Source organism: Lissotriton helveticus, chromosome 3_1, assembly GCF_964261635.1.
Source record: "Lissotriton helveticus chromosome 3_1, aLisHel1.1, whole genome shotgun sequence".
Classification (NCBI taxonomy): Eukaryota; Metazoa; Chordata; class Amphibia; order Caudata; family Salamandridae; genus Lissotriton; species Lissotriton helveticus.
The window spans coordinates 1,691,240,687-1,691,267,067 of NC_136061.1; the positions used below are offsets into that span (position 1 = coordinate 1,691,240,687).

The window sequence follows — 26,381 nt, forward strand, 5'->3', positions numbered from 1 at the left end:
GAGACTTTAAAAAAAAATTCAGGGGAAAATATCCACGTTTATTTGGTCTGCAAAAAGACCAAGGATAGCCTGGTATAAGTTAAGAAGAAAAAAAGAACAGGAAGGTATAGCTAGCCCTGACCTATTAGAATACTGTCGGGCATTTCAATTTAAATATGTCAGGACATTGTTGGGCCATTTCGAACTTTATCCACAGTATTTTCAAAGCATAACAAACCATACGAGTCACTTCCTTTATAAATTTGGTCACCAAAAATTCTTCAAAAAGATAAAACTGAAGATTTTAAAAGCAGCATCAAAATTATGGTATGGCGTTAGATGTACCTTGGGGATTCCTCTATACAGTGAGAAAGCCCCAATCTGGGATTCACCAACTACACCAGATTGCCTTAAGGACAGACTTGCTGGTCCACTTAAACAAGTAGGCATAATAGAATGGGGTCAACTCCTTTTCCAAAATAAACTTCTCGAATGGGAAATTCTCTCACGACGGACAAATTACACACTTTCTAAATTTAAGTACTATCAGATGTTGAGCTGGTCGAACTCTCTAAAAGAAACCAGAAAAGGAAACTTTGATCTGGAAGTTAAATTCCTGGAGACTAATCAATTCAAAAAAGAAATATCCTACTGGTACTGGGCTTTAATAATAGCAGGAGAAGACGACTTTCGGATTCCGGAGAGCATCTGGGGAAAAGACCTGCCGACGCTGGATCTAAATAATACATGGCAAGAATCTATGAGCAAATGCTGGTCTATTGTATCTTCTGCTGCCCTCAAAAGAAATCATTTATTCACCACACACAGAGCGTATTGGACTCCGAAGAGGCTTTCTAAACTGAGTGGAGATGCATCGAAAAGCTGCCCAAAATGTGGTATGATCAAAGCGGATGACTTGCACATGTTCTGGCAGTGCCCCAGCCTCGAAGGTTTCTGGAAAGACGTTGGTATGATATTAGAACGAGCCTTAGGAAAGCAACTAATTGTAAGTACGGATTTGGTTGTTTTTGGGGTCTCCTGTATGAATGCTTTATCGAAAGCTGAGGAAAACTTAGTTTTTATTCTAATCTTATTGGCTAGGAGGGAGCTTTGTATTAAATGGGTAAGCCCGGTAGCTCCCTCTCGAAATGAATGGCTAGCGTCAATTTTAAGGGTGTACAAATTAGACAGAAGAAAGAGTGTGAGTTCGAAAAAGTTTAAATTTTGGGATATATGGGAAGACTTTAATAAGGGGTGACTAGGGATATGGGACGTAGTGGGATAGTGAGATTTCGTGGTTGTTTTTTTTTTTTCCTAACATATGTCCAATGATTACGCCGTTGCAACGAAATGGAACTGATGGTACTTCGAAGTAGCCATCATGGCTAGCTTATCTCAGATCCAGGGAACGAAGACCTCTTTTTCTTAAATGTATGGAAGTAAGGGGTGCTTTTTGTCTGAAACACCAGAAGGTTTTGGTTTTGGGTATCCGAAAAGACACATTCTGGCTGGAGTAAGAGAGAGTGACTCTGAGATTCTCCTACATTAAAATTAGTTGCGTAATGAGGACTAAAATAAAAAAAATAAAAAAAACGTGTTTTGGGCCCCCTGACCCCTGACCTGCAGTAGTTGCCACCTCCCCTCTGGGTGCCGCTCTGCACTACCAGAACTCCAGCCCCACTCTGGCCCCCAGAACTGAAAATAGGGAAGAGCTGGACTCCAGGGTAGCCCTGCACCAGCCATGAAGAGGACATGGCCTGTCTCGTTTTCCTCAACAGGGACTAGCGCTAAGCGTCCTATAGCCAACTTGCACCCTGATAGAAGGAAAAACACACGCACTCACAAGGATCAAAGTCCTGAAGCCATTGCGGATTTCCATTCCTACATGGGGGCAAGTGCCCTGCTCTCTGTTGCTTGCAACACAAAACAGAGAAGCCTGAATGAAAAGCACAGTATGTGTGGAAAGAGGACATGGGCAACCACCAACACAGGTAAAGTGATGCACACGGACAACATCACATGAGTCACAAGCATGCCACCAGGAGTTGCAAGTCACTGTCACTCCCATCCTGTACTACATCGCCTGTATCCCTGTTAAGTGATAGTAAAGAGCGAAGGTGATGACTACCTACTCATGATTTTCACAGATGAGCCTGCCACTGCAAGTAACTCTGGGATATCAGACCTTCGACTTCGGAGTGGATAGTGGGGTATAGATAAATGTCATGAACCAACAGACTTTTTCTTGCCTTCGTATCAAGCCAAGAGTATAGTAATCCAGAAGGATTATTCACACATGAGCAAGCAGCGATTCCACTGACCTGCATAGGGAGAATAAAGTCCCTCTTTAGATATCAAGGGAAAGAAATAAACACACACATCCACATCCTTGGGAGCTGTCCGTCGACACCAAACATCCTGTGCCTCGAAACCGCAACCCAACTTGGAATGGTCACTGTGCATGAGAGCAAAGAAATAGCCCTGAACGTCAGGTCAGAGAGGGCTGAAAAAAGATGCCTGTTGGCTTATCTGAAGGTCAATGAATTCCCATTACCCTTCCTTATTGATAGTGGTGCCTCAGTCAATATCACATCACTTGAACGCTTCTAAGAACTCCAGCCACCACTAACTCTCACCTCATCAAACATTCAGGTATACACCTAGGCTGCTATCAAACTTCTTGAAAGCCCGAGGATTTTTCATGGGCTTGGCAGAACACAAGTTGAAATTCCTTGACACCACCATTTATGTTCTAAAAGGAAAAGCACCAGGTATCTACCTTCTCAGCTTCACAACAGCTGCAGAAATAGAACTCATCTCCATCAACTACTACATTTACTAGACACCAGACCCAGCGCAGCAATTCAAATCCTTTTTTATAGACAGGGCAAGCTCAAAGGCTTTCTCATCCAGCTCCACATCAAGGAGAATCTCCACCCAGTCGGGCAAATACATTGCCAGGTCATTTTTCAGAGAGGTTGAAATCCTGCTGAAGCTGGACATCAATCAACACCATCGGAAAGCCCAATTGTATGGGTCACACCAATTGTCATTGTCGCAAAGGAGAAAACTAAAGGCAATGTTTGTATCTGTGTTGACATGAGGCAACAGAACAGAGAACCTGAACGGGAAAGACACAGGGGGCCCAATATTGTGAAAATGATTGCCCAACTGAACGGAGCCCCCATCTTCTTCAAACTAGATCTTAGGCAACCATCAGCTGGTTCTTGAGGATAACTGCAGATCTGTCACCCATTTTTCCACGCATGTATGGCTTTTTCGAAACAAAAGACTCAATTTTGGTATCTCCTCTGCGACTGAGATTTTTCAGGATTTAATCTGATGGATCATACAACTGGTCCCCAATGCGCTCAATAACAGTGATGACATTTTAGTATTGGGCACCACGAAAGATGCGTACAAAAAGGGACTCCACCATTTCTGTTGGCTCCTCTCAGGTGCATTAAATGCCAACAAGTGTGAATTTCACAAGACGTGCCTTAAATTCTCAGCAGAAGGCATGACTCTGGATCCAAAAATGGTGAAGGCAGTCTCCAAGACTAAACATTCAAGGGACGTCAGCATGCTGCACTCCTTTTTGGGTATGTCCAGCTACTGCACATGCTACATACAAGGCTATGCCACCTGAGTGCTCTGCTGCATGACCTTACATGTCGGCAAGTGGATTTCTCTTGGTCCCCGGAGTGTGAGCGTAGTTTCCAGGACATCAAAACAGCTTTTAAATTGCACAGTGTCATGGCCTATTTTAACCCATCACTACAGAGAGAACTCATGGTGGACACCAGCTCTGTGAGCCTAGGTCTCATACTGGTGCAGCACAGTGGCCACCCAGGAGCCCAGAGGCACATCATCTCTCATGCCTGCAGAAGCCTCTCTGACCCAAGTAAGAAAGTCTCACAGTTGTCTGAGCTTGTGAACACTGTCACATTGACCTGTACAGAAGTCCCTTCAACATCATTATGGATCATCAAGCACAACACACTATTTTTGGGGACCCCAAGGCGAAGATATCCCCATACGTTGAACAATGAGGGTTCTGCCCACAAGAATATGACTTTGAGATGATTTACAAACTGGGCAAGGATCACACTCTGGCTGATTACTTCTCCAAGTACCCCCTACAGTTGACCAGGTCTCTGCCTTCACTGGTGGCTGAGCTTCTCAATTTCATTCTTCATATAAGCCTGCCCCTGCACATCTCTCTCTCTCAATCAGGTCTCCTCTGCTACTCTTGACAATGCCAAACTCACTAGGTCAAACAGCTCGTTACACCACAAGAATGGTCAACCAGATGTAAACAGAGAGCAGACACTGAAGATCTTAACAAATACTACAACATACAAGAGAAGCTAACTATAACTAATGAAGGGATCATTTTAAGAGGGTCCCACATTGTGCTTCCTACCTGCCTTCTGCGTAAAGGAATTGAGCTAGCACATGAGAGGTACAGCGGCATTGTAGCCACCAGAAGTGCACTACTAGAAAGAGTATGGTTCCTGCAGCAGATCCTCCTTTTGATGTGGAACCCCTACAAATGAAGTAGAGGATAGGAACTATGATCACTGCCATGAGGCCCGGAAAGACACTTACACATTATGCGTGTTGGACTTGGCCCATTTTGCAGGGTCATCCCTGAACTTTTTGCCTTCCTCCTGTATTTTGTCTGACCTGTTTTTGTTGATTTTATCACTCAGGGCACTTTACCACTGCTGATCAGTGCTTAAGTGCATATGCTCTCCCTATTGTAAATTGATGTATGGATTAGTGATTCCATGATTGGCTGATTTGGTTTACTTGTCAGACCCTAGTATAGTGTACTGAGTGTGCCCAAGGATTGTAAATCCTAAAACTGCTAGTGGGCTTGCAGCACTGGTTGTGCCACCTACAGAAGCAGTCTGTAAAAGTGTGTCTAAGGCCTGCCATTGCAGAGCCTGTGTGCAGTCTGGTACTGCCATGCTGACTGGGCAAGTGAACCCACTTGCCAGTCCCTAAACCTTCCCTTTTCTACATATCAGACACCCCTATGCAAGGCCCAGGCGCAGGGTGCATTGTAAGTATAAGGTAGGACTTGCCCTGGTGTGTGTGGCATGTCCTAATAGTGAAGTGCAGCCATTTTCGTTTTTCACTATTGCAAGGCTACCTGTTCTAAATAGGCCAGAATGGGCCGTTATATTATTGCATTTTATAATCCTAACTGACTCAGAGAACATGATAGAAATTCGAGTTTAGTATGCCTGAACTCAGAATGATAAAATACATCTTTTAGCGAAGTTGGTTTTAACATTCTGTGTTTGAAAATACCACTTTTAGAAAGTATGTATTTTCTTGTCTAACTATCCAAACCTGCCTCTGCTAGGTTGTGTATTCCTTGTCTGGGGTTTGAGTGACAGGGCTGGGGGATTCCAGGAGACAGGATGAGTCCGCCCAGTGGTAAATAGAGAGATCTGCATCTGGATGGGACCCCCAGCTCCCCAGAGTTCTTTTGGAAGTGCCTGCTGCTGATTTGGGCCTTCTGAGGGACTGCATATCGCAAGGAGCTGGAATCGCGACTCAATGAGGAAGAAGCTTGTCGCTGCTGCTGCCGTTGCAGCTCTAACGACAAGGGTGTCGCCACTGTAGCTGTCGTATTGCACCGCATCGAGAGAAGCGTCTCGCAATGAAGAGGAAGCGTGTCGCCGTCGCTGCTGCTGCCATTGCAACTCTGAAGGAGGGTGTCGCCGCTGTAGCTGTCGTATTGCACAACATCGAGGGAAGTGTCTTGCAACGAGGAAGAAGCGTGTCACCGTCTCTGCTGCTGCCGTCGCATCGTGGATGTCGCCGCTGTAGCTGTTGTATTGCCCCACATCAAGAAAAGTGCCTCGCGTCCACGGAGAAGCGGACCGCCATCGGAGCTGCTGCAGTCGCATTTTGGATGTCGCTGATGTAGTTGTCGCATTGTGCGGAAGCCTCTCGCAACGACGGAGAAGAGTACCGCAGCCGAGGCTGTTGCCGTCACATCGTGGGACATGGGTGTCGCTGCTGCAGTCGACACATCAAACTGAGACTTCTTGCATCCTCGGAGAAGTGTGCCACATCTGAAAGATCTTCACGTCTTTATTTCTTTGCACCAAAACTTTGCCGCATTTCCATCGCTGCAACATTACTTGTTGTGGAAGCGCAATGCATTGAAAGGTACATTTACGCAAAGTGTCGCATCTTAAGAAATTAACTAAGCTAAAACTACCATTTTAAGTAAAGTATTGTGGATTTGTTTCGTTTGTGGTCTTGTGTTAAGTCTATATAGAATAATACTTATTTTTAACATACAACTGTGTGGTGTCAATCTGTAGTGTTGTCACTGGGTTACTGTATGTGGTCACAAATGCTTTACACACTGCCTCTGAGATAAGCATGTCTGCTCGTGCCAAGCAACCAAGGGGGTGAGCAGGGGTTATTTTAGGAGTGTACCCCCTTACCCTGACTAGAGGCAAGGGTCCCTATTTGTAACAAGTACCTACCTGTGCCAACTAGAGACCCCCAAATTAACAAAGCATCACAATTCAAATGAAAATGGCTGCTGACAAAATCATCCTCCACTCAACAAGACTCAATCAAGAGCACTGCTGAGTCCAATGGCAGTGAGCAGACAGAAGTGGTAGCCAGTCAGCTTGTGAACCCATCCAGGATATTTCAAGGTTCAGACAGCAGACACATCATTCAAAATGACTGATTGAGGAAATGTAATGCTGTTGCCAGAGACTGATATGACCTTCAACTTGGGGGGAGGTGTGTGATTGGCAGCTGGACCTTGAGGACAGCACTCCTCCTTCCTAGGCTGAACAGGAAGCCTGCCAGGGAAGGAGGTTTGAAGAGGGGTTTCCGCTGGGTCAGTTTGACGTGAGTGTAAGGAGAGTACATTGTTGTGGCCTGTGCCACTCAATCAGGGAAAATATAATAAAAGAAGAACATTCCACTCTGCGTGGTGTCCGCCTCATTTTTTCAGGACATCGCAAACTGCAATTTCACTTCAGTCAGCACTTAAATCCGTTGAGAGTGCAATGAATAAGTAAGTGATATGAATTCAGAAGTCACAATCTGCACACTACAGCATGGAATATAGATTTGATTTAGTGATGGTTCCATGAAGGCATGCATAGTTAATCTTGAAATGAAGTGACCATATAAAACATATATCAGTCACACTGGGACATCAGTGCACTGTCTATTCCTCTATGATTTGGTAAAGGTAAACCCTCTGTTCACCTGTGCGCTTGTTATCTTTCGCTTTTGCTATCAATACCTACACATGTTATCCACTATTTATGATGTTGGCAGAACTTTATATCATGAATTGAACTGCAGTTTGCTATTTACTGCTTTTCAGTCCTGTTGCAGAACTGCTATTAGAATGCTGAACTGCTATGACAAATGTGATATCTTTATAATTTATGTTATATGCTTGGTACAATTTTGTTATAGTTATGGTGATATCTTATTGAAGGAAGGAGAAGTGTGAAATCTGTTTGTTAAGCTTGGCTGCCACCCTGCTATGTGATGTCACATGGAACATGGAATGGAAGAATAGAATGTACTTTAAATGCGAAGTGATCAGTTGCCACAAGATCCTTGTTGGATGAGGTGCTTAAATAAACTATCACTAGTTTACCCTTCATAACGTGTACCGCATTTATTGTACGTTATAAAACAGATGTGTCATCCAGTAAATGAAAAGCGTTCACATAAATTGTACAACTTTAAACAGACTCCTTTCGTGAAAAAGCATTGCAATTTTACTACCTATTTTTGTAAAGTTGATTTATCTGCTGATGCAACGTATACGCATTTTTTTTTACTTAAGGCGCTATTCAGCTAAACATTACTTTACATTGTCACTGTCTCTAGAATCCTATTTGATGAATGTTTATATTTATTCATACTCGCGCTCAGCCATTCCCTTCTAACATTAAGCATATATTGCTTTCTCATTGGGAAGTAATGTATTTTCCAAGCACAATATTTTTCTTTTTTCACCTTTCACAGTGATGCTGAAATCCTTAGATCTACGAAAGTGGGATTTCATTCTTGATCCTGGGATGTTTGGACGAAAGCAGCTTTATTGTGACATGAATACCATAATACAATATTTCAGGACATGGATGGGGGGCTGGGGTGTTGTTTTTGACATCAAGAAGAATTCAGTGGTACTTGACCCTAAGATTATTATTTTGTGTGTCCGAGTAACTAAATGGAGGGTCAATTATGGTCACGCGTTGAGACAGCTACTTCTTATGCCACATGACATTAAAACCAAGTCACAGTGATCGTTGGTTCCCCCCACCATCCCACCTCACACACACACACACACACACACGCATGTATTACACTGATTGATTCAAAATTGAAACTTTTAAGACTTAAGAAATTCCAGCTGCTACTGCTTGATTTATAATTATCCATGACATTTGAATTCCCCAATGTATCATTAATTTGATAAAGAATTTGTATGTAGGCGCTAGAGCAAACATAATTGTTAACAAGTCATTAGCAGGTTCAATTTTAGTTCAACGCGGCACTAGGCAAGGCTGCCCTTTATCTCCTATTCTTTTTGCCTTTTTTATCGAACCATTAACTATTGCTATCAGGAATTGTTTCCAGATCAAACCTCCAGTTACCTCAATGGCCAAAATTAAACTATACGCAGATGATATTATGCTACTTATTAAACCTGATTTGGAATCACAGACCCATATTTTTCAAATTTTTGAAGAGTTCGAATCTCTAGGAGGTTATCGGATTAACAAAAAAAAGACAGAAATATTGGTTTGTGGGGGTGGAAACCCAGTGTTACACATAGATTTACAAGGCTGCATTAATTTAAAACCTAAAAGATATCTAGGAATTTTGTTCTCTTCAAATATTTTAGATTTATATACACTTAATTTTGTTCCATTAATTAAAAAAGTCCAATCAATGTTCATTCGCTGGGATCCTCTGCCCTTAACTATTCTCGGACGCATCAATTTAATTAAAATGTCAATCCTCCCTCTTTTTAATTTTTTGTTTGCATCAATTCCAGTCTATTTGTCGGGTACTTTATTTTCCAAAATAGAATCTATGTTCTCTAAAATTATTTGGGCAAAAAAAACACCTAGATTAGATATACGGACATTAAATGCAGAAACTAATTATGGCGGTCTTTCTTTACCAAATTTGAAAGATTATTATTTTGCTTACTTTGCACAGTACTTAGAGAGATTTAAGAACAGGAATGCAGTAACTAGTTGTTTTATAATTTTTTTTTTTGATTTGATATGCTCAGAAATACAAATACCATCCCCGTTGTTTGTATTGAAATCCCCCAAATTTGTGCGGTATAAAATCCTAAATTGGTTTTTTAAACGGCGTAATGCAATGCTTAAGAGATATTCACTTCCACACTTTCATTTACTAACTCCCTTAATCGGAGTGTTTTCTTTTTTAAAGATTAAAATCAATCCCATTGTAATAAAAAATTGGGGTAGGTCTGGGTTTAAAACATTATCTGATTTTTTGGTAAGCGGGACTTGGCTCTCAGTTACGGAGATGTCAGCTCGAATTGGTGGCAATTTTTTGCTAATTGGTTCCTACTCTAATTTAATTTATCCTATGTTGGCGCAATTAGATCCCGGTACCATTGCGAATGATACTTCTAATCTTGTTTTAGATCTTTTTATTAATAATGTGGAGAAGAAACCAGGAGTATGGAAACAGTGTCTGACTCAAAGTCGGGAGGTAGAGTTGACTGCTAAAGTTATCCGAAAATGGTACACTCAAGAAAATTTTATATTGTCGCCGGAAATCTGGAAAGCCATTAATCAATTTAATTTCTGCGTATTGCGTGGGGCCAATTGGCGTCGCATGTTGTATTTTAGCAAGTGGCTATTATATCGTACACCAGTAATAATTGCTAAAATGTATAACGATGCGTCTGCTTTTTGTTTCAGACATTGCAATTGTGAACAAGCCAATTGGTCTCACATTATTATGTCTTGTCCTAAAATTAAGCATTTCTGGGAAGAAATTATTAGTTTTTTAAAGACTTATTGTTTGTTATCTGTCCCATGCAATGCAAGAATGTTATTATTTGGATATGACCCTGATTGTATATTTTCCAGTCACTTGGCAAAATTGATTTATATTATAATGGCTGTGGCTAGATCTTTATTACTGCAGAATTGGCTTTCATCCTATATCCCGACGCTGCAGGAATGGTTGGAAAAAATGAAAAGGGTCAGGAAAAGCGAACTCTTATATGCTCAAAGAGTTGGGGGTATTAGAAAATTTGATCAAATTTGGGGATGCTATTTTGAGTAAATGGGTTTAACATTTTGTTGAGTCGAAACTAAATGTAATTGTTATTTTTCTGTGTTTTCTTATTTTTTATGTACGCTGTATATAATCTGAATACAACTTCAATAAAAAAAAAAAAAAAAAAGACATTTGAAATCACTCAAAGAATCATCTACCAGTAAAGTGTGTTAAGATGCTTTACTATGATCAATGTGTGTATTTGAGAATTTAGTTCACTTCAATGGCAACATATTAAAGATGTTGTAGCTTGAATATTTTGAATTTTAATTACATTTCATTTTTTATTTGACTTGCGATGTTTAGCTCACAGCTAAACAGTCTGGCCTAAGGTCATCCCATCTCTCAAGAGTCCTTAGCATCAAGTCCTTTGCAAAGAATTGCAATCTATAATCGAAAAAAACATACTGAGGAAAAGTTACATTTTGACTAATTTCAAGAAGAAGTTACACCGATGTGAGTCCAGGGTGACCTTAGGCTGGAAGGGGTGGCTTTAGTTCATTATTAATTCCTTTGACACCTAAACATTCTCCTACTCATCCACTGTTCATCTAAAACAGTGATTACAATATTTTGTCTCTGATTATGTTACTGCAATGGCACTTTCCTGATATAAAGATGAGCACCAAGCAGTCAAATGATCTTTTTGAGCTCTTGTTCAACTAATATGTTAAAATCTTGCAGAATTGCTGCATGACTTCAATGTGTGTTATTCACATGTGCTGTCAATACAGAATCTATCATTAACATCATAAGCTACAAGTTAGAATTCTTAATTATCCAAGATCAGACGATGGATGTGCACAATTTATTTAAAGGCCAATCCCATTAGAATCACTTTACGGAGAGAGAACTTCGATTGTGGGTGTTCTCAAACATGTCAACGTGATGAAAAACGTTTCCTTGATATTTTTAACTGATTGTTGGGTAAGTCAGCAACTAATAGGTCTTGTATCTGCTTCTATTAGCTGTGTTTGATTTGACAACGTTTTCATTTTCTTGTTCCCAGATTATAGTTGCTATTGTTTTGTTCGATGTCATCAGGTCTATGCCACTACTAAACTATACTGATGACTTCAAGTAAATGAAAATGGCAGATTTCACTGTTGCACAGGTAATGCCTTACATCCCCAGCACTAGTGTCATAATATTGTCTGCTTGTGACTGGAATGTTTATGGTAAATCTAAGACATTTGCCTAAAATTGGCAAACTACTTCAATAGTACAAAAAATGTGAAACAAATACTATTCACACTTTGTAGTACGCATTTATTAGTAAAAAACATACTGCAAAATGCATGGGGCTATTCACAAAGGTAACTTATGCTTTTGAGTAGTTTACATGTATAATTTACTCTTCCACGTTTGAGTAACTTCTCTAATGTTGGCAATTCACAAAATCTGAGTGTAAAGTTACTAAAAAGTGTTAGAGTAACCTTCTAAAACCTTCTAAAACATATCTTACCGTCCCTTTGTATGTTAATATGGATAAGCACCTTACTGGCTTTGTAACAGCCCCAGTATGTTCTATGTTATCTAGTGACCTATCCTATAAGTGAGTACCAGTGCAATGGATGTGCTTTCTTGCCAGCTATTGCATGCTTCTATCAGCACCTCTTATAAATGTTTTGGCCAATGTATAGCACTACTATGTTAATCAGAGACCGGGCACTAACTATGAAACCTTAAATCCATGCAGAAAATCAGTTTAAACGCATAGTAGAAGAGAAATTATGGTTATAAAGAAAATCATCAAAATTGACCAGAAATGATAAACCACATAAGTATAACTCTCAAATACACTGCATTATATTTTACACAGAGCATCACAAAAAAGCATTGTAAATGAAATAAGGAATGCCAGTATTGAAAACATTAAATATGGCACCATCAAATACATCATCAACTTGCTCTGCTCTATCGATGCCCTTTCTATGCAATATGCATGAGTTCCCAATGTCCCAATGTGAGGTGCAAAGAGGGCATGTCTGGAAGCCAGATGTGCATAATACAAAGAGTTCACTTGCCCCATATACCTTTTGTTTGTAGATGTATTTAAAGCACCATCAGAAACAATGCCCTATACCTGATAGGTATGTTTGACTTCTGCTGTATGTTGTGTGGGTGAGTGATAACAAATGCTCTGTACACGAAGCACATCCAGGGCTCAGCCCAAATCATTCCTCTCTTACTTGAGCAATGGTAGGTTGAAGGCACAGGACATAAGGAAGTTGACATTTAAATAATTGAAAGGTGTATCAGCAGTTTGGCCATCATTGCATCAGATTTTCAGATTTCATACCCACAGAAAGTTAAAATGGTATACATATATTGTTTTGAAAATATTGAGATGTCTGTGGGACCATATGGTAATTTAGAAACAGTTTGCAATCTGGTGCTGTCTAAACTACAACAATTGGATTCATTTGCTTCTCTAAAATCTTGGCATACTTGCTTAGATGTTCAAGCTGCACACTTAGTTCTTTTATGTGACAGTTCTTCACTTCTTTTCTAGCCTCATTCTATTCTTGACTCTCATCTAAAAAAGGATGGGAGGTTTCTAATATAGAGGTCTAACCTTACAGGTATCTGTCCTAGGAGGTCTCTGTTGGCCGGAATTGCCACATTTTCCAACACAGTGAGAGCAATCTCATCTTCTGAATGATGTCTAATTTTTTGTTTTTCTTTCAAAAGTACTCTACTTCTTAAGGTATTACAAGGAGAAACCAGAAATGACAGGGACTTTGGACATCAAAAAAGAGACCCAGAAAATATTTTTGAGCATGTGCTATCGGCCCCCTAAGGTAAGAAAGGGTCTTGTGGGAAAAAAATGATTGACTGTTTTTAAAATTGTGCTATAAACCTCTTTCTAACAATAGTGAACATCCAAAGGTTCAACAGAGACAGCTGCAATATAGGGAATTGTGGAGGAGAGGCAAATGCTTACATCCTTCTGCTCCCCATTGATTACAAAAGGTATACCTGAGATTGTTTGTGGTTTATTGTCACAGATAAGACCAAACATGTTTTAGAGGGGTAGCATAGGACTACATAGTGCAGTGAAATCAAAGTGTAATCACAGTTTTTCAGGTGATGGCTTTTCAATAGCAGGAGAACATGTGGGATACAAAGTTTAGTATAGTGAATGTAGCAGTGGTATGATGTAAAGGGTGAAGACCAGCAATATATCTCACAAAGGCATTAACACTCATATCTCTAAGGTCTGCATACCTTTCATGATTTAATGTTTTGCAAAAACACAGTAAAAACCTGTTTGTATCTTCTATGCATCTCTGGCAAACACAAATCGTATGGATTGCCTATTTTGCAGTGGTTTGGTGACTTGTGTTGAACTATTTTTGCATTCTGCCTCAGTGATTTAATTCAATGTAGCTCGAAATGGAGGACATTCATTCTGAGGAAGGAATGGATGAAAACTGTAACTATGCGAACTTAAGTGATCTTCGTGTAGTCCGTGGTTTAGGCAGTTCTTGTCGCATTCACTAGGCCAAGCCAAACAAGTGGGGAACAGTTTTTATTGGGAGAAGTGTGGACAAATTGGGTAGTAGGAAGTTTGTGGATTCCTTCAGCTTCCAGAACTTGTGTAATGTTAGCCAAAGCTCAAGGTCTATATGCATTCTTTGTAAGAAAACATAGCTTGGTAAGAAAACATAGCAGGACCTATGCAAGTCACATCATCCTGGATTTTTCTATGGTCAGGGAAGGATGTGTGATATAAGCCAGAGAAGGAACTTTATGATACAGCTGAATATTATACCGGTATTGATGTTCAATCAATCAATCAATCATGCCATTTGTATAGCACACTACTCACCCGGGAGGGTCTCAAGGCGCTTGGGGGGAGGGGTATGCTACTGCTCGAACAGCCAGGTCTTGAGTTGTTTCCTGAAGGCGAGATGGTCCTGGGTCAGCCGAAGGTGGATGGGGAGGGAGTTCCAAGTCTTGGCAGCCAGATAAGAGAAGGATCTTCCTCCGGCGGTGGCTCTTCGGATGCGTGGTACGTCTGCGAGGGCGAGGCTGGTGGACCGTAGCTGGCGGGTGGGCGTGTAGAAGGTCAGGCGGTCGTTGAGGTACTTGGGGCCCAGGTCGTGGAGAGACTTGTGTGCGTGGGTGAGGAGCCGGAACGTGATCCTCTTGTCGACGGGGAGCCAGTGCAGGTTCCTCAGGTGGCTGGAGATGTGGCTGCGTCGGGGGACATCCAGGATGAGTCGGGCGGAGGCGTTCTGGATGCGCTGGAGTCTTTTCTGTAGCTTGGCTCTGGTTCCGGCGTAGAGGGCGTTTCCGTAGTCCAGTCGGCTGGTGACGAGTGCCTGGGTGACAGTCTTCCTGGTCTTGGTCGGGATCCAGCGGAAGATCTTGCGAAGTATACGCAGGGTGTTGAAGCACGATGAGGAGACGGCGTTGACTTGTCTGGTCATCGAGAGGGAGGGGTCCAGGATGAAGCCCAGGTTGCGTGCGTGGTCGGTTGGCTTGGGTGCGGTGCCCAGGGCTGGGGGCCACCAGGAGTCGTCCCAGGCGGAGGGCGAAGATCCCAGGATGAGGACTTCCGTCTTGTCCGAGTTCAGTTTCAGGCGGCTGTCCTTCATCCACTCGGCGACGTCTTTCATCCCTTCATGTAGGCAGGTTCTGGCCGTGTCGGGGTCTCTGGTGAGGGAGAGGATCAGCTGGGTGTCGTCGGCGTAAGAGATGATGTTGAGGTTGTGCTGGCTTGCGATGGCTGCGAGAGGTTTCATGTAGATGTTGAAGAGGGTGGGGCTGAGTGAAGATCCTTGCGGGACGCCGCAGATGACTTCGGTGGCCTCGGAGCGAAACGGGGGGAGGCGGACTCTTTGTATTCTTCCGGCGAGGAACGAGATGATCCACTCCAGTGCCTTCTCTTGGATACTGATGTTGCTGAGGCGCTGGACTAGGGTGCGGTGGCTGACCGTGTCGAACGCAGCGGAGAGGTCCAGGAGGATGAGGGCCACTGTTTCCCCCTTGTCGAGCAGGGTCCGGATGTCGTCGGTGGCTGCGATGAGGGCGGTCTCGGTGCTGTGGTTGGCTCTGAAGCAGGACTGCGAGGAGTCGAGGGATCCGTTCGTCTCGAGGAAGGCGGTCAGCTGTCTGTTGACGATCTTCTCGATGACTTTAGCAGGAAAAGGGAGGAGCGAGATGGGGCGGAAGTTTTTGAGATCGGTGGGGTCCGCTGTAGGTTTCTTCAGGAGGGCGCTGATCTCGGCATGCTTCCAGCTCTCCGGGAAGGTGGCGGTGTTGAAGGAGGCGTTGATGATGTTCCGGAGTTGGGGTGCGATGGTGGAGTCGGCCTTGTTGAAGACGTGGTGTGGGCAGGGGTCGGTCGGTGATCCGGAGTGGATGGTGTTCATCGTGCAGGCTGTGTCTTCGGTGGTCACCGTGGTCCAGGTGCGAAGGGTGGCGGTGGGGGGCGTTGGTTCGACGGTTGGGTGCGTGGGTGGGGCGCCGAAGCTGTTGTGGATGTCGGCGATCTTGCAGTGGAAGAACGAGGCGAGGGAGTCGCAGAGGTCTTGTGATGGAGTGATGTCGTTGGTGCCGGTGCTGGGGTTGGAGAACTCCTTGACGATAGTGAAGAGCTCTTTGCTGTCGTGGGCGTTGTTGTCCAGTCGTTCCTTCAGGGATTTCTTCTTGGTGGTGCGGATGAGCTGGTGGTGCTTGCGGGTAGCGTGTTTGAGGGCGGTCATGTTGTCGGTGGTCCGGTCGAGGAGCCAGGCTTTCTCGAGGGTGCGGCAGGTCTTCTTGGAGTCCTTGAGGTCATCGGTGAACCAGGATGCCTTCTTGCTTCTGGGTCTGCTGGGAGGGTTCTTTAGTGGCGCGAGGTCGTCGGCGCAGGCGGTCAGCCACTGTGTGAAGTTGCGGGCTGCTTCGTTGGGGTCTGTTGTGTTGGCGGGTGGGCTCTGGCTGAGGGAGGTGGTGAGCTGGTCTCCGGTGATCTTGCTCCAATTCCTGTGAGGTACCTGTTGCGGGTGGTGGTGGGTCGTGGATCTTTTGAAGCTGAAGTGGACGCAGCTGTGGTCAGTCCAGTGGAGTCCGGTGGCGTGGCTGAAGGTGATGTACTTGCTGGAAGAGAAGACGGGATCAAGCGTGTTGATAGGTGTCCTTTTTCACAAAGTTGGTCATCAAGAGCTTGAACATGAAGATTACAGAGTGCTGGGCCTTGGATACTACACGCACAAGGGAGATTAGGCAAGAGAGTGAATAATCAATCTTTACATGTTGACCCTGGTTGCTCAGACAATGAGAGCCCGTTTAGGACTGTATCCCTAAAACACATGCAGTAAATAGAAGCATTTAAAAATATCCCATGTTGAGCTGTATTCAAGAATGAATAATAGCCAGGGAAACATAGCAAGAGTGGCTTAAGTTGAGGACAAGCAGGGCATTGTTCACTGTCTTCAGCATGATGGCCTTTTTGCTGCAACCCATGCAAAGCCTTGATTCCAGTACAAATAGCAATATTTGTGCAATATATCACTCTCTAAAGTGCATAGTATTCACTAGTAAATGTCAACATTTATGGAGGTTTGTGGATGTGTGTTTGATTAGATTGGCTGGAATTCTTCTTTGAAAACAGACCTTAACTGCAAGTTGTTTGTGTGAGTGAGTAATGAGAAGGCTATAGACCGAAGACAATCCATAGCGTACCACACATGCTTTAACAGTGGTGTGTCTGTGGCACTAATTGGCATTTATAGGGAATGGCAGAGCAAATATGGGCTATCTATGGTGAATAATTATATGATGTTGTATGTATAGGACATAGTGATTTTCCTAAGATAAATAATTGTGTGTTCGTTGAACTGTGCATTCAAAGAAGTCTGCTTGGTGTATAAATGGAACATCACTGGAAGTGATTGGCCATGAGAGAAGTAGATAGCTTGAAACTCTGAAATGGGGCAAGCATTTGGACTTTCACCCAGACACAGACAAAAGTAAAGGAAAATAACTTCATTAGAACCTAGAATTTCAGATGGTGAACTAACACTTATACCTTACACAAGGGTCAGGAAGAAGATTTGATGATGAGGAATTTGAAAATAATACAATCACTGTGAATCCTAATATGGCCTCTTCAGATGTGTGAGGTGAACTAGCAAGTGGAGAAAATGTAGTGGGACCATCTAGTAGGTGCCGTGATTTAGAGAGAAAAAGAAGGCATTTAAAGTTAAATTATGTGCAGAAGTTGTGGATGCACACAGGGTCTTTCACAATGATTAAGATATGTAATAGAGCACACCGGAATGAAGCATGGATTAGTTGCTGAGGGAAAGGAAGGATAAAAGGCATGATTGATAACATTCAATGTACTAATTGTGAGGGAACATGTGGTGAGGGTGTAAAGCTAGACTGAGGTACAGGTTATAATGAAAGACTTGCTATAGGGAGGTAGGTGTTCATCAAGCAGCTGTTTTGAGATAACATTTCCATGTTATAATGATTTATGAGAAAGGAAAACAGTGGGTGGAAGAGCGCAAAAAGAATATTATCATAGAGTTAGTATAGTGTTTGTGAAGTGGTCTGCTTCCTTGTTTGTCACATTGAATACACTGCTCAACTGAAAGAGACATTGGTGATTTAGTGACCATCAAAGCATTTGTTTTTGTAGAGCTCACATTTTAGCTGAACAGATTAAGGAGCTGCCGAAGACATTGGGGATGGGTATCCCAAAGATTTTTTATCTCATACCATCGCTATGATCCCAGTAGAAAGGGCAAAGGTTTATTTATTCTGGCTGAAGTGTATTTGGTTGCAGCATATTTGTGTTTACTATTGAGTAACTAGAGAGCTCCTCTTTTCAAAACTGAACATCTCAATTTATGTAATAGTTCTGAAAGGAAAACAATGCGAGAAAATGTTTTTATCTTACACATGCATAAGGTACTGTTCTCTTCCAAATACTGATCATCAGCACAAGCGCATACTTTGCCTTTAGGAATGGCCAGGCACAGTGAACTGCAGCCTCCATTGTTTACTCGACAAGCGTTTTCTCCTGCAAAAAAGAAATGAAAGAAACAATAAACCTTTACATCTATATCACTAATTTTTACTTAAATATATGATGCAGTGCTCATTTTAGTTTTGTAATTATAACAGCCTTTACAGAACGAGCACTACGTGTAATATAAATATTCTTTAATACATAAATTAAGTCGCATTTAGTGTATCCTTTTCTGGTAGCCACCTACATTGCTTTCAATTGAAATTCGAATTACTAGGATTCAGGTATCTTCCCGCTCTCGCTCTTTCTAAGTTACCTTTCTTTGATTCTTTTAAGTAAACTATGAACCACTTAACATTTCCTAGCGTTATTGTTTTTTCATTCGAGTCACAGAATAGATTCCGTTCTTTTTGACTACCTTTTAATATTTTAAATGTATCTTCCTACGTTTTTCGCTGCATTTACTCCAGTCTCTTTCAAATTTACTTTAAATTTACAATATGCAACTTTTTGTAACATTAAATTGTCAATTTACTTTCTCACAATACTGTTTGAGAGGACAATAACAGCTCAAAGACATTTATTGCAATACCTTTACATTTTGAAAGAATGAAACATAGATATCTGTTGTGTTGTATAAGGGGGCCGATTGGGTGACCCTAGGGGTTGCTGCTGGGACCCTACACTCAGGGGCACCTGGGATAATTACAGGCCTGACACGTGGCCTAGAAATAACAGAGACGGACACTGGGTGTGCTGTTGCTGGTACTCTGCTCCGCACCCGAATGAACGTGCGTGCGTGCGTGCCCCTGTTTATTATAGTAGGTCACATGACCTAACGTTGTGCGCCGGAGGCGTCATGAGCATATAATAAACAGGAACACAACATTCCTCCTAAAACATGAAAAACAAAGAACAAACACTTCTTCAGTTCAGCAGTTCAAACTCGATCTGGCACATTTTGCATACTCTGTATAGCGTACTTCAAACTCAACAGTAGTAACATGTCCCGGGCGACACCAATTTGCCAAACTAATCTATGAAACAAACTGGAACATTCTTACGTGAAATAATTTCGCAGCCGACAGGAGGGCTCTGGATTTCTTCTCAGGCTGTACTGCGAACTCGCCCGCCCCGGGACGACTTCTTCACTGGTCCCACCTGTGAGTGGAGGGCTGTTCGATACCTCATCCGACGCCTCCTGAGTTCCAGCATCACTGACCCTTTCTTCTACTTCACTGCCAGAGTCATCAGAAGAGACGTCTCTCCAAGAGTCCTCCGGGCTGGCCATGGGATCTACACAGACGGAACTGTCATTCGCTTTTTGCACTGTGGTTTCGTGTGGGATCAACCTTGGATTCAGTTCCATGTGAAAGTGCTTGAAGTGAGACACATTCCTAGTCACTACTTCTCGTCCTCTGGTGGCCATTACACGGGTACCCTTCACACTGATCACACGCCAGGGACCTCTTTCATAAGTTAACCTGAACTTGCAACTGTTCACTCTGTTCTTCAATAGCACCATATCTCCTCTGTGGAATTTCACTGCTGTGGCTCTTCGTCTTTGCCTGACTTGGGCATACGCTCTTCTCCGGCTGTTTGCAATCTTATCTTCATCCGTCTTCTCCACTAATTCATCCATGAGAGGGAACCACACCTTGGCTCTCAGACGCGCCTTGGTCTTGACTATTCCTTGGTGACCAACGTGGGCCAGTTGAACGACTTGTTCAGTTAATGCCGAGGGTATTACCAGCCGGTGTCCTCGTAGTAGGCAACCAGTGTTGTCTTCATTTAGATCATCTTTCACATGGTATAGACTCTCCATGATTTGTTGAGCTTCTGGTGTGAGTGTCTTCCAGCTCTCCTTGACTCTGTGCCAGTTTCGCTTCTGCATTGCTTCCCTGGCCCTTTGGAGGCAAACATCTTGGGTGGTGGCCTCTGCCACTTCACTTACAGAGATGGAGCGTGGACACGATCTAGCCATGACGCACTTGACATAAGCTTCAGTTTCTTTAGCCTCTTCCATCTCTTCAGGCGTTGCAGCCCGGGGGTGTCGTGAAAGATAGTCAGCCGGATTCTTGGCTCCTGGTTGATATTCAATGGTGCAGTTGTATTCCTGTAGTTGCAGCATCCACTTTTCTATGCGGGGTGGTGGTTTCGTCGAGGTCCCCGAGAACAGGGCCACCAGCGGCTTGTGATCTGTGATGACAGTGAACGGTTTTCCATACAGATAGAGATGAAAATATCTGCAGCCCCAATGTATGGCAATGGCCTCCTTTTCAATCTGGGAATATCTTTGCTCAGTGTCTGTGAGTGAACGGCTCGCAAATGCCACCGGCATCCAGTCCATTTCATCCCGTTGTTTCTGCATAAGTACTGCACCCAACCCTACAGGGCCGGCATCTACGGCCACCAGGGTGAGGTTTCGGGGATCAAAGAAAGCTAGAGTGGTGTTGTCCGATAGAGCTGCCTTGATGCTCTCGAATGCCTTGTCTTGCTCCGGTCCCCATGTCCAGGGAGTGGAGTCCTTCGTAAGTTCTCTCAAAGGAAGTGTCAGATTGGCAAGATCTCTAATAAACCTTCCACAGTAGTTGACCATCCCTAGGAAGCTGCGAACTTCGGTGACCGTAGTGGGGGGTTTGGCATCCTTAACATCTTTGACCTTCTCCGGGTCAGGTTGAACTCCATCTGCCGAGAAGGTGTATCCGAAGAACCCTATTTTCCGCCGCAGGAACTCACATTTTTCTCGATGTAGGGTTAGTCCAGCCTCTCTTAGTCTTCGGAATACTTGGGCCAGTCGTTGGTTGTGCTCCCCAATGGTTATCGCATGTATCATAATGTCATCGCTGACATTGATCACCCCAGGTATGTTTGCAATCAGCTCCTGGATCACATTTTGGAATACTTCGGCCGCACTGGATATTCCAAAGCTGAGTCTGGTGTATCTTCTGAGGCCTATGTGTGTTGAAAACGTCGTGATATTCCTTGACTCTTGGTCCAACACCAGTTGATGGTACCCAGACCGAAGGTCCAGTTTTGAGAACCAACAGGCCCCGGCCATTTCCCCGATGAGATCATCGATGGTGGGTGTAATGTGGCGTTCCCTTTTGATAGCAGCATTGGGAAGACGCATGTCTACAAAAATCCGAACAGCTCCTGGTTGCTTCGGCTTCCTTGTTACCACGATGGGCGATACCCATGGGGTGGGGCCTGTGACTTTTTCAATGATGCCAGCTGCCTCCAGTTTTCTGAGTTCCTCTTCCACCAGAGGCCTGAGATGGAATGCTATGCGGTGGTGTCGCAATGCGACTGGCTGCACTGTCGGGTCTACGTGGAGGTGTATTTCACGACCTGTGAAACGTCCTATACCTTGGAAGATATCAGAGAAATCCGTTATGAGTTGCTGCACCGACTCTTCATGGACACCAAACGCAAAGGTGACGACGCCTAGGTCTTCAGCCGCTCGACATCCCAGTAGCATACCTTGCCCATCTTCCGAGACAAATACGTTGGCATTGATGGTTCTGTCCCCATGAGTAATGGTTGTCCGGAACTTTCCCCTGATTCTGAGGGGCGTCTCCTGACCATATGCAAAGACCGTAATGGGTGAGGGAGTCAAATTTGGAGGGTGAGTCATTGTTCTATAAAGAGCGGCACTCATAAGATTGATGGTGGCCCCTGTGTCTACCACAGCCATTATTTCCTGCTCCGCCACTCTGAGTGAGCATTGTGGAAGTTTCCTGGCACGACGCGGGGCTGTTCCTATCATGTGGACCTTATGCACCGTTCTTTCTTCCTCCTCATCATCGTCCATGTCACTTTGACTCTGATTGCCTTCCGGTAATGCGTTCACTATTTGTCGGGGCTTGCGAAACTTCTTCGAGCGGCACACTTTTTCGAAATGGTTGAGTTTGCCACAACCTGAGCATCGCTTCCCTCGAGCTGGACATTCCGGTGCTGGATGATTTGGGCCTCCACAGTACCCACACGGGAAGCCAGACGCTCCTGCCTGTGCCCTCGCAGGTTTCTTGTTCCACTTGGCCGGCGCTCGTACCTGGAGCTTGTTGACTGGTTCAGCCTTGACCGGTGCTTGTAGGGCTGCCTCCATGTGGGCGGCTCGTGCTTTGGACAGTTCCTTGGTGCAACCAAGTGTCAGGATGTCAGCTAGCGGCTTACCCGACTCTTCCAAAATCCGTTCTCTCAACTTGGCCGATGCACAGCCTTGAATGATTTGACCCCGTATTTCCTCAGTGGCATCCGCAAACCCACAGGATAACGCCAGTCTCTTAAGCCTGGTGTGATACGTGTCCAACGACCCCTCGGGCAATTGCCGCGCTTGCCTGAATACAAATCTTTCATAGTCCTGATTAGCCATGGGTTCAAAATGAGCATTCAGGGCATTGATGAGTGTGTTGTGAGTTTTGGGAGTGGCTTCCACGAGTGTTCTGGCAATGGAATGCACGTCCTTGCCGCCTAGGTGGAGCACCATGGCCCGCTTCTGCTCTTTGTGAACTTTTGTGGCTTCGAAAAATACCAAGAGTCTATCCACCCATTCCTTCCACTTGGGGGCCAATGACGACGGCGATCCCTCCACTACAAATGGTTCAATAGGTGGTATTGTGGCCATGTCGTGACTGGTGAAAGGTAGGGCCCTCCGTGACAGGTGGGGCGTTGAGCGTCACTCGTAGGCTCCCTGCCCTGTGATTGTCCCCAGAGCCCGTTGACTCTCGCGTGTGCACCCCGCTATCCGGTTGGCCCTCAGCACTGGGGTATCCTTTGCACAGGCCCTTCTTTCCCCCCAAGGGCAACCTACTACCGGGCGCGTGGGAGCAGCGGCCTCCAAACGCCGAACACCGCGTCCGCACGATGCGTGAGAGAAGGCGGGGCGCGGCTGCGGCGTGGAGCGCCGTCCGGACAGGGCCAGAGGATCGCGCGCTTCACGCACCGGCAGGGAGACCGAGTGCGGCGCAGACCCGGGAGCACCGTGGCCCCAACAGAAGGTTCGTGGACCGAGGGAGCAGAGGTTCAGGGTCCCAAGACGGAGCGGGAGCGCGGCAGTCCTGAAATAGGGGCGGTGATCCAGCTCACCTGCACGCCCGACTGGCGAGATTCCGCAACCTTGTGCACGCACAGCGTGTGGGCGGCCGTGTGGCACGAGCACCGCGAGCGGGGACACACGCTCGCGGCCGCCGCACAAGAGGGCCAGCGCCACCCACACGTAGCGAAGGCTCGATCAACCACCCTCGTCGCCAATTGTTGTGTTGTATAAGGGGGCCGATTGGGTGACCCTAGGGGTTGCTGCTGGGACCCTACACTCAGGGGCACCTGGGATAATTACAGGCCTGGCACGTGGCCTAGAAATAACAGGAACGGACACTGGGTGTGCTGTTGCTGGTACTCTGCTCCGCACCCGTATGAACGTGCGTGCGTGCGTGCCCCTGTTTATTATAGTAGGTCACATGACCTAACGTTGTGCGCCGGAGGCGTCATGAGCATATAATAAACAGGAACACAACAATATCCTCAGCATAAATTGGATTGCACTAGGATCACAGCCCTTCAATCATGGCCTGCGAGCAAGCAGATATCACAGCAGTGGCGGGGGACTACGTCAGGGGCGACTCTAGGCTCATGACGGCCCTGGGCAAGGAGCATAGGTAGGGGGCCCCGGAAGAGGGGGTCTGGGCGGGGCGGAGCCCCCCAGACGGAGGGGTCAGGGGGTTTGAAGGTGGAACAGAGCCAGAGGCCGCCAAATCCCTGCCAGGGGCCGCCACGCAAATATGTATCCACCCTCAGAGGATTACTATATTAAGGAAAGATATTGGCGTGGTGGCCCCTGGGGTTTGGTAGCCCTGTGCAGGTGAACAGCTTGCACATGCCTAAGGCCGACCCTGGCTACGTCTCCCGAATGGCATTGTAGGTTTGAAGGTGGCCCTTCAAACAAGCATCACCTGTCTGCCCAGGAGCGCTATACAGCACATGAAGGAGTCCTGCAGAGCGGGAGTCACAGCAGGGTGGGGTAACTACGTGTCCCGAGTCGCATTGAGGCTTTGAGGCAGCCATACAACAAGCATCACTTGTCTACCCAGGAGCGCTATATAGGAAGGAGACCTGCAGTGTGGGACGTGCACAGACTGTACCTAGGCGAAGCCAAGGCCAAGGACAGGCCCATCCTGTGCCCGTCAGTGACTGACAGAGGCCAAGCCAGGCCCTTCCTCTTGGTCATAACTTCCTATGGTCATTCTTGACGGGATCTGGTACCCTTGGAACATGGGGGAAAGGAATAATGTGGCACGACCTAATGTAGGGGATACCATAACCACCTTGGACTCTTTATTGACATGCGCAGCGGGGGTCATGTTGAAAGATATCACTCTAATGGAGAAGCCTCTTTCCCTGTAGACGGAAAGGGATTCAGCATCCCTATCCGTGAGCAAGGCTGATCAGTGGGGTGGTGCTGACCCAGAGGTGTTCCAGGGTGAGGCATGTTCCCTTTATAAGGGACCTGGATTTACAGGTCAATGAAAGTAAAACTATACTATGACATGTGTGGGTAGATACCTAAGATAAGAACTATACACCATATTAGCAACATGAGAGTTGCTAAGAAAGCCTGCTTTTCCCATTCAGCTGTTATCTTTAATAGCAAATATATGTTGAACACTAAGATATCTAACAGATCTGTTATGTTTGAAAAAATAATAACAAGGATACAGAGTTTTTGTAAAAAATTGGCCATGAAATATGGGAAAGAGCTGTTGACCATTTACTCAGCAAAATCTGTGTGACCACATCTTATGGGGTAGGCATATGAGGATGCTAGTGATATTCAACTGTTTGAAATGTATTTATCAAAAATCTTTTAGCAGTCCTGCATGCCTGTTCAACTTCTATACGCCATGATGAGCTTGGTACCCCCCACATTGATGATAAAATCAGATTAGCCCCACTCTTGCTATGGCGTTCCATCTGGCCATCGATTCCGCCCCGCTAAATTGTCCGATTATTGAGGATTGTACCAAACTGCATGTAGCGCTTGATATGCTATGGTTAGAATACGTTAAAACTTCTCTGGAGGAGATTAGGCTATCTGTTTTTGTTTTCTCCCCTGCATCCTGTCGGTGTTGCCCAAAGGCTATTCCTAAAATGAAGTTTCTGGCCAAGGTTACCTCAGACAGAAGAGCTGTGGATAGACACAAGCCCACTATGTCCATGTACAATCAGGTTACCCTTTGGGATGGTACTCAATATTTTGTGGCCTCTATTCAGAAATTACAACATAGCTTTGTTTAACAAGATTTCCTTTAAATTACCTTCCTCTCAGGGTGGGATAATGCAGCACACTGATATTCGGTGTCAGACTGGCCCCCTGCCCTTGTGATGGTCTTTCCATTCAATTGAATTAGAATATTGTGTTCTTTTGCCATTTATATAAGACACCCAGTGAAACAATGATTTTACCATATTAAAGAAAACAAATTGTCAGTTTAGACCAGAGTTATCGTTCCTTGAGCAACTGCACTGCCCTCTGGTATGCTTTTCCATGGCCAGCTTCATATGACAAATAATAAAATTAAGGAGGAATGCACTCAGCAGTTAGAGGTTGGGTTAACTATGCACTTTTTTTGGTTGGGAGGTTGTTTTATGTGGTGTGGTCATTTTTAATATATTTTTTAAGATATGTATTTTTATTGTTTTTACCAGACATCACAGATCTTCGCAAAGTAACAGATGTGGGCCTGAATTAAAGATGGTATAATACCAATTGAGTATGCACTGTTGGTTCTTATCTTCCCTTTAATGAATAATTTGTTAGGTGTTAATATTCTGGTTTTATGACCCTTGTGATGACTGTTGGAAGTTCTTTTGATCTGTACTTTTATGATGCAAAAATGTAACGAAAAAAGTTTTGGGCTTTGGTTATCTCAGCTCAATGTGTTGTTAATTTAGCAGGGATGTGAGGTGGAGCCAAACGGTCAATTGGCTGGGATGAAGCTGTTATTGCAGGGAGATGATATCAAATGCTGTCTTTTTCTTATACCGCTTTTTGCCAATCCCGTGATATCCATCTGGATTCAGTATT

General features: G+C 44.6%; 1 protein-coding gene across 1 annotated transcript in view; it reads right to left on the reverse strand.

Annotated features, from left to right (window-relative positions):
• Positions 1–26,381, reverse strand: part of LRP1B (LDL receptor related protein 1B) — a 3,812,342-nt gene that overhangs the window by 2,194,556 nt on the left and 1,591,405 nt on the right. Inside the window, exon 15 of the mRNA XM_078683424.1 lies at positions 18,227–18,349. Within this exon, the coding sequence (XP_078539550.1) occupies positions 18,227–18,349 (123 nt within the window). The remainder of the gene's footprint in view (positions 1–18,226; positions 18,350–26,381) is intronic.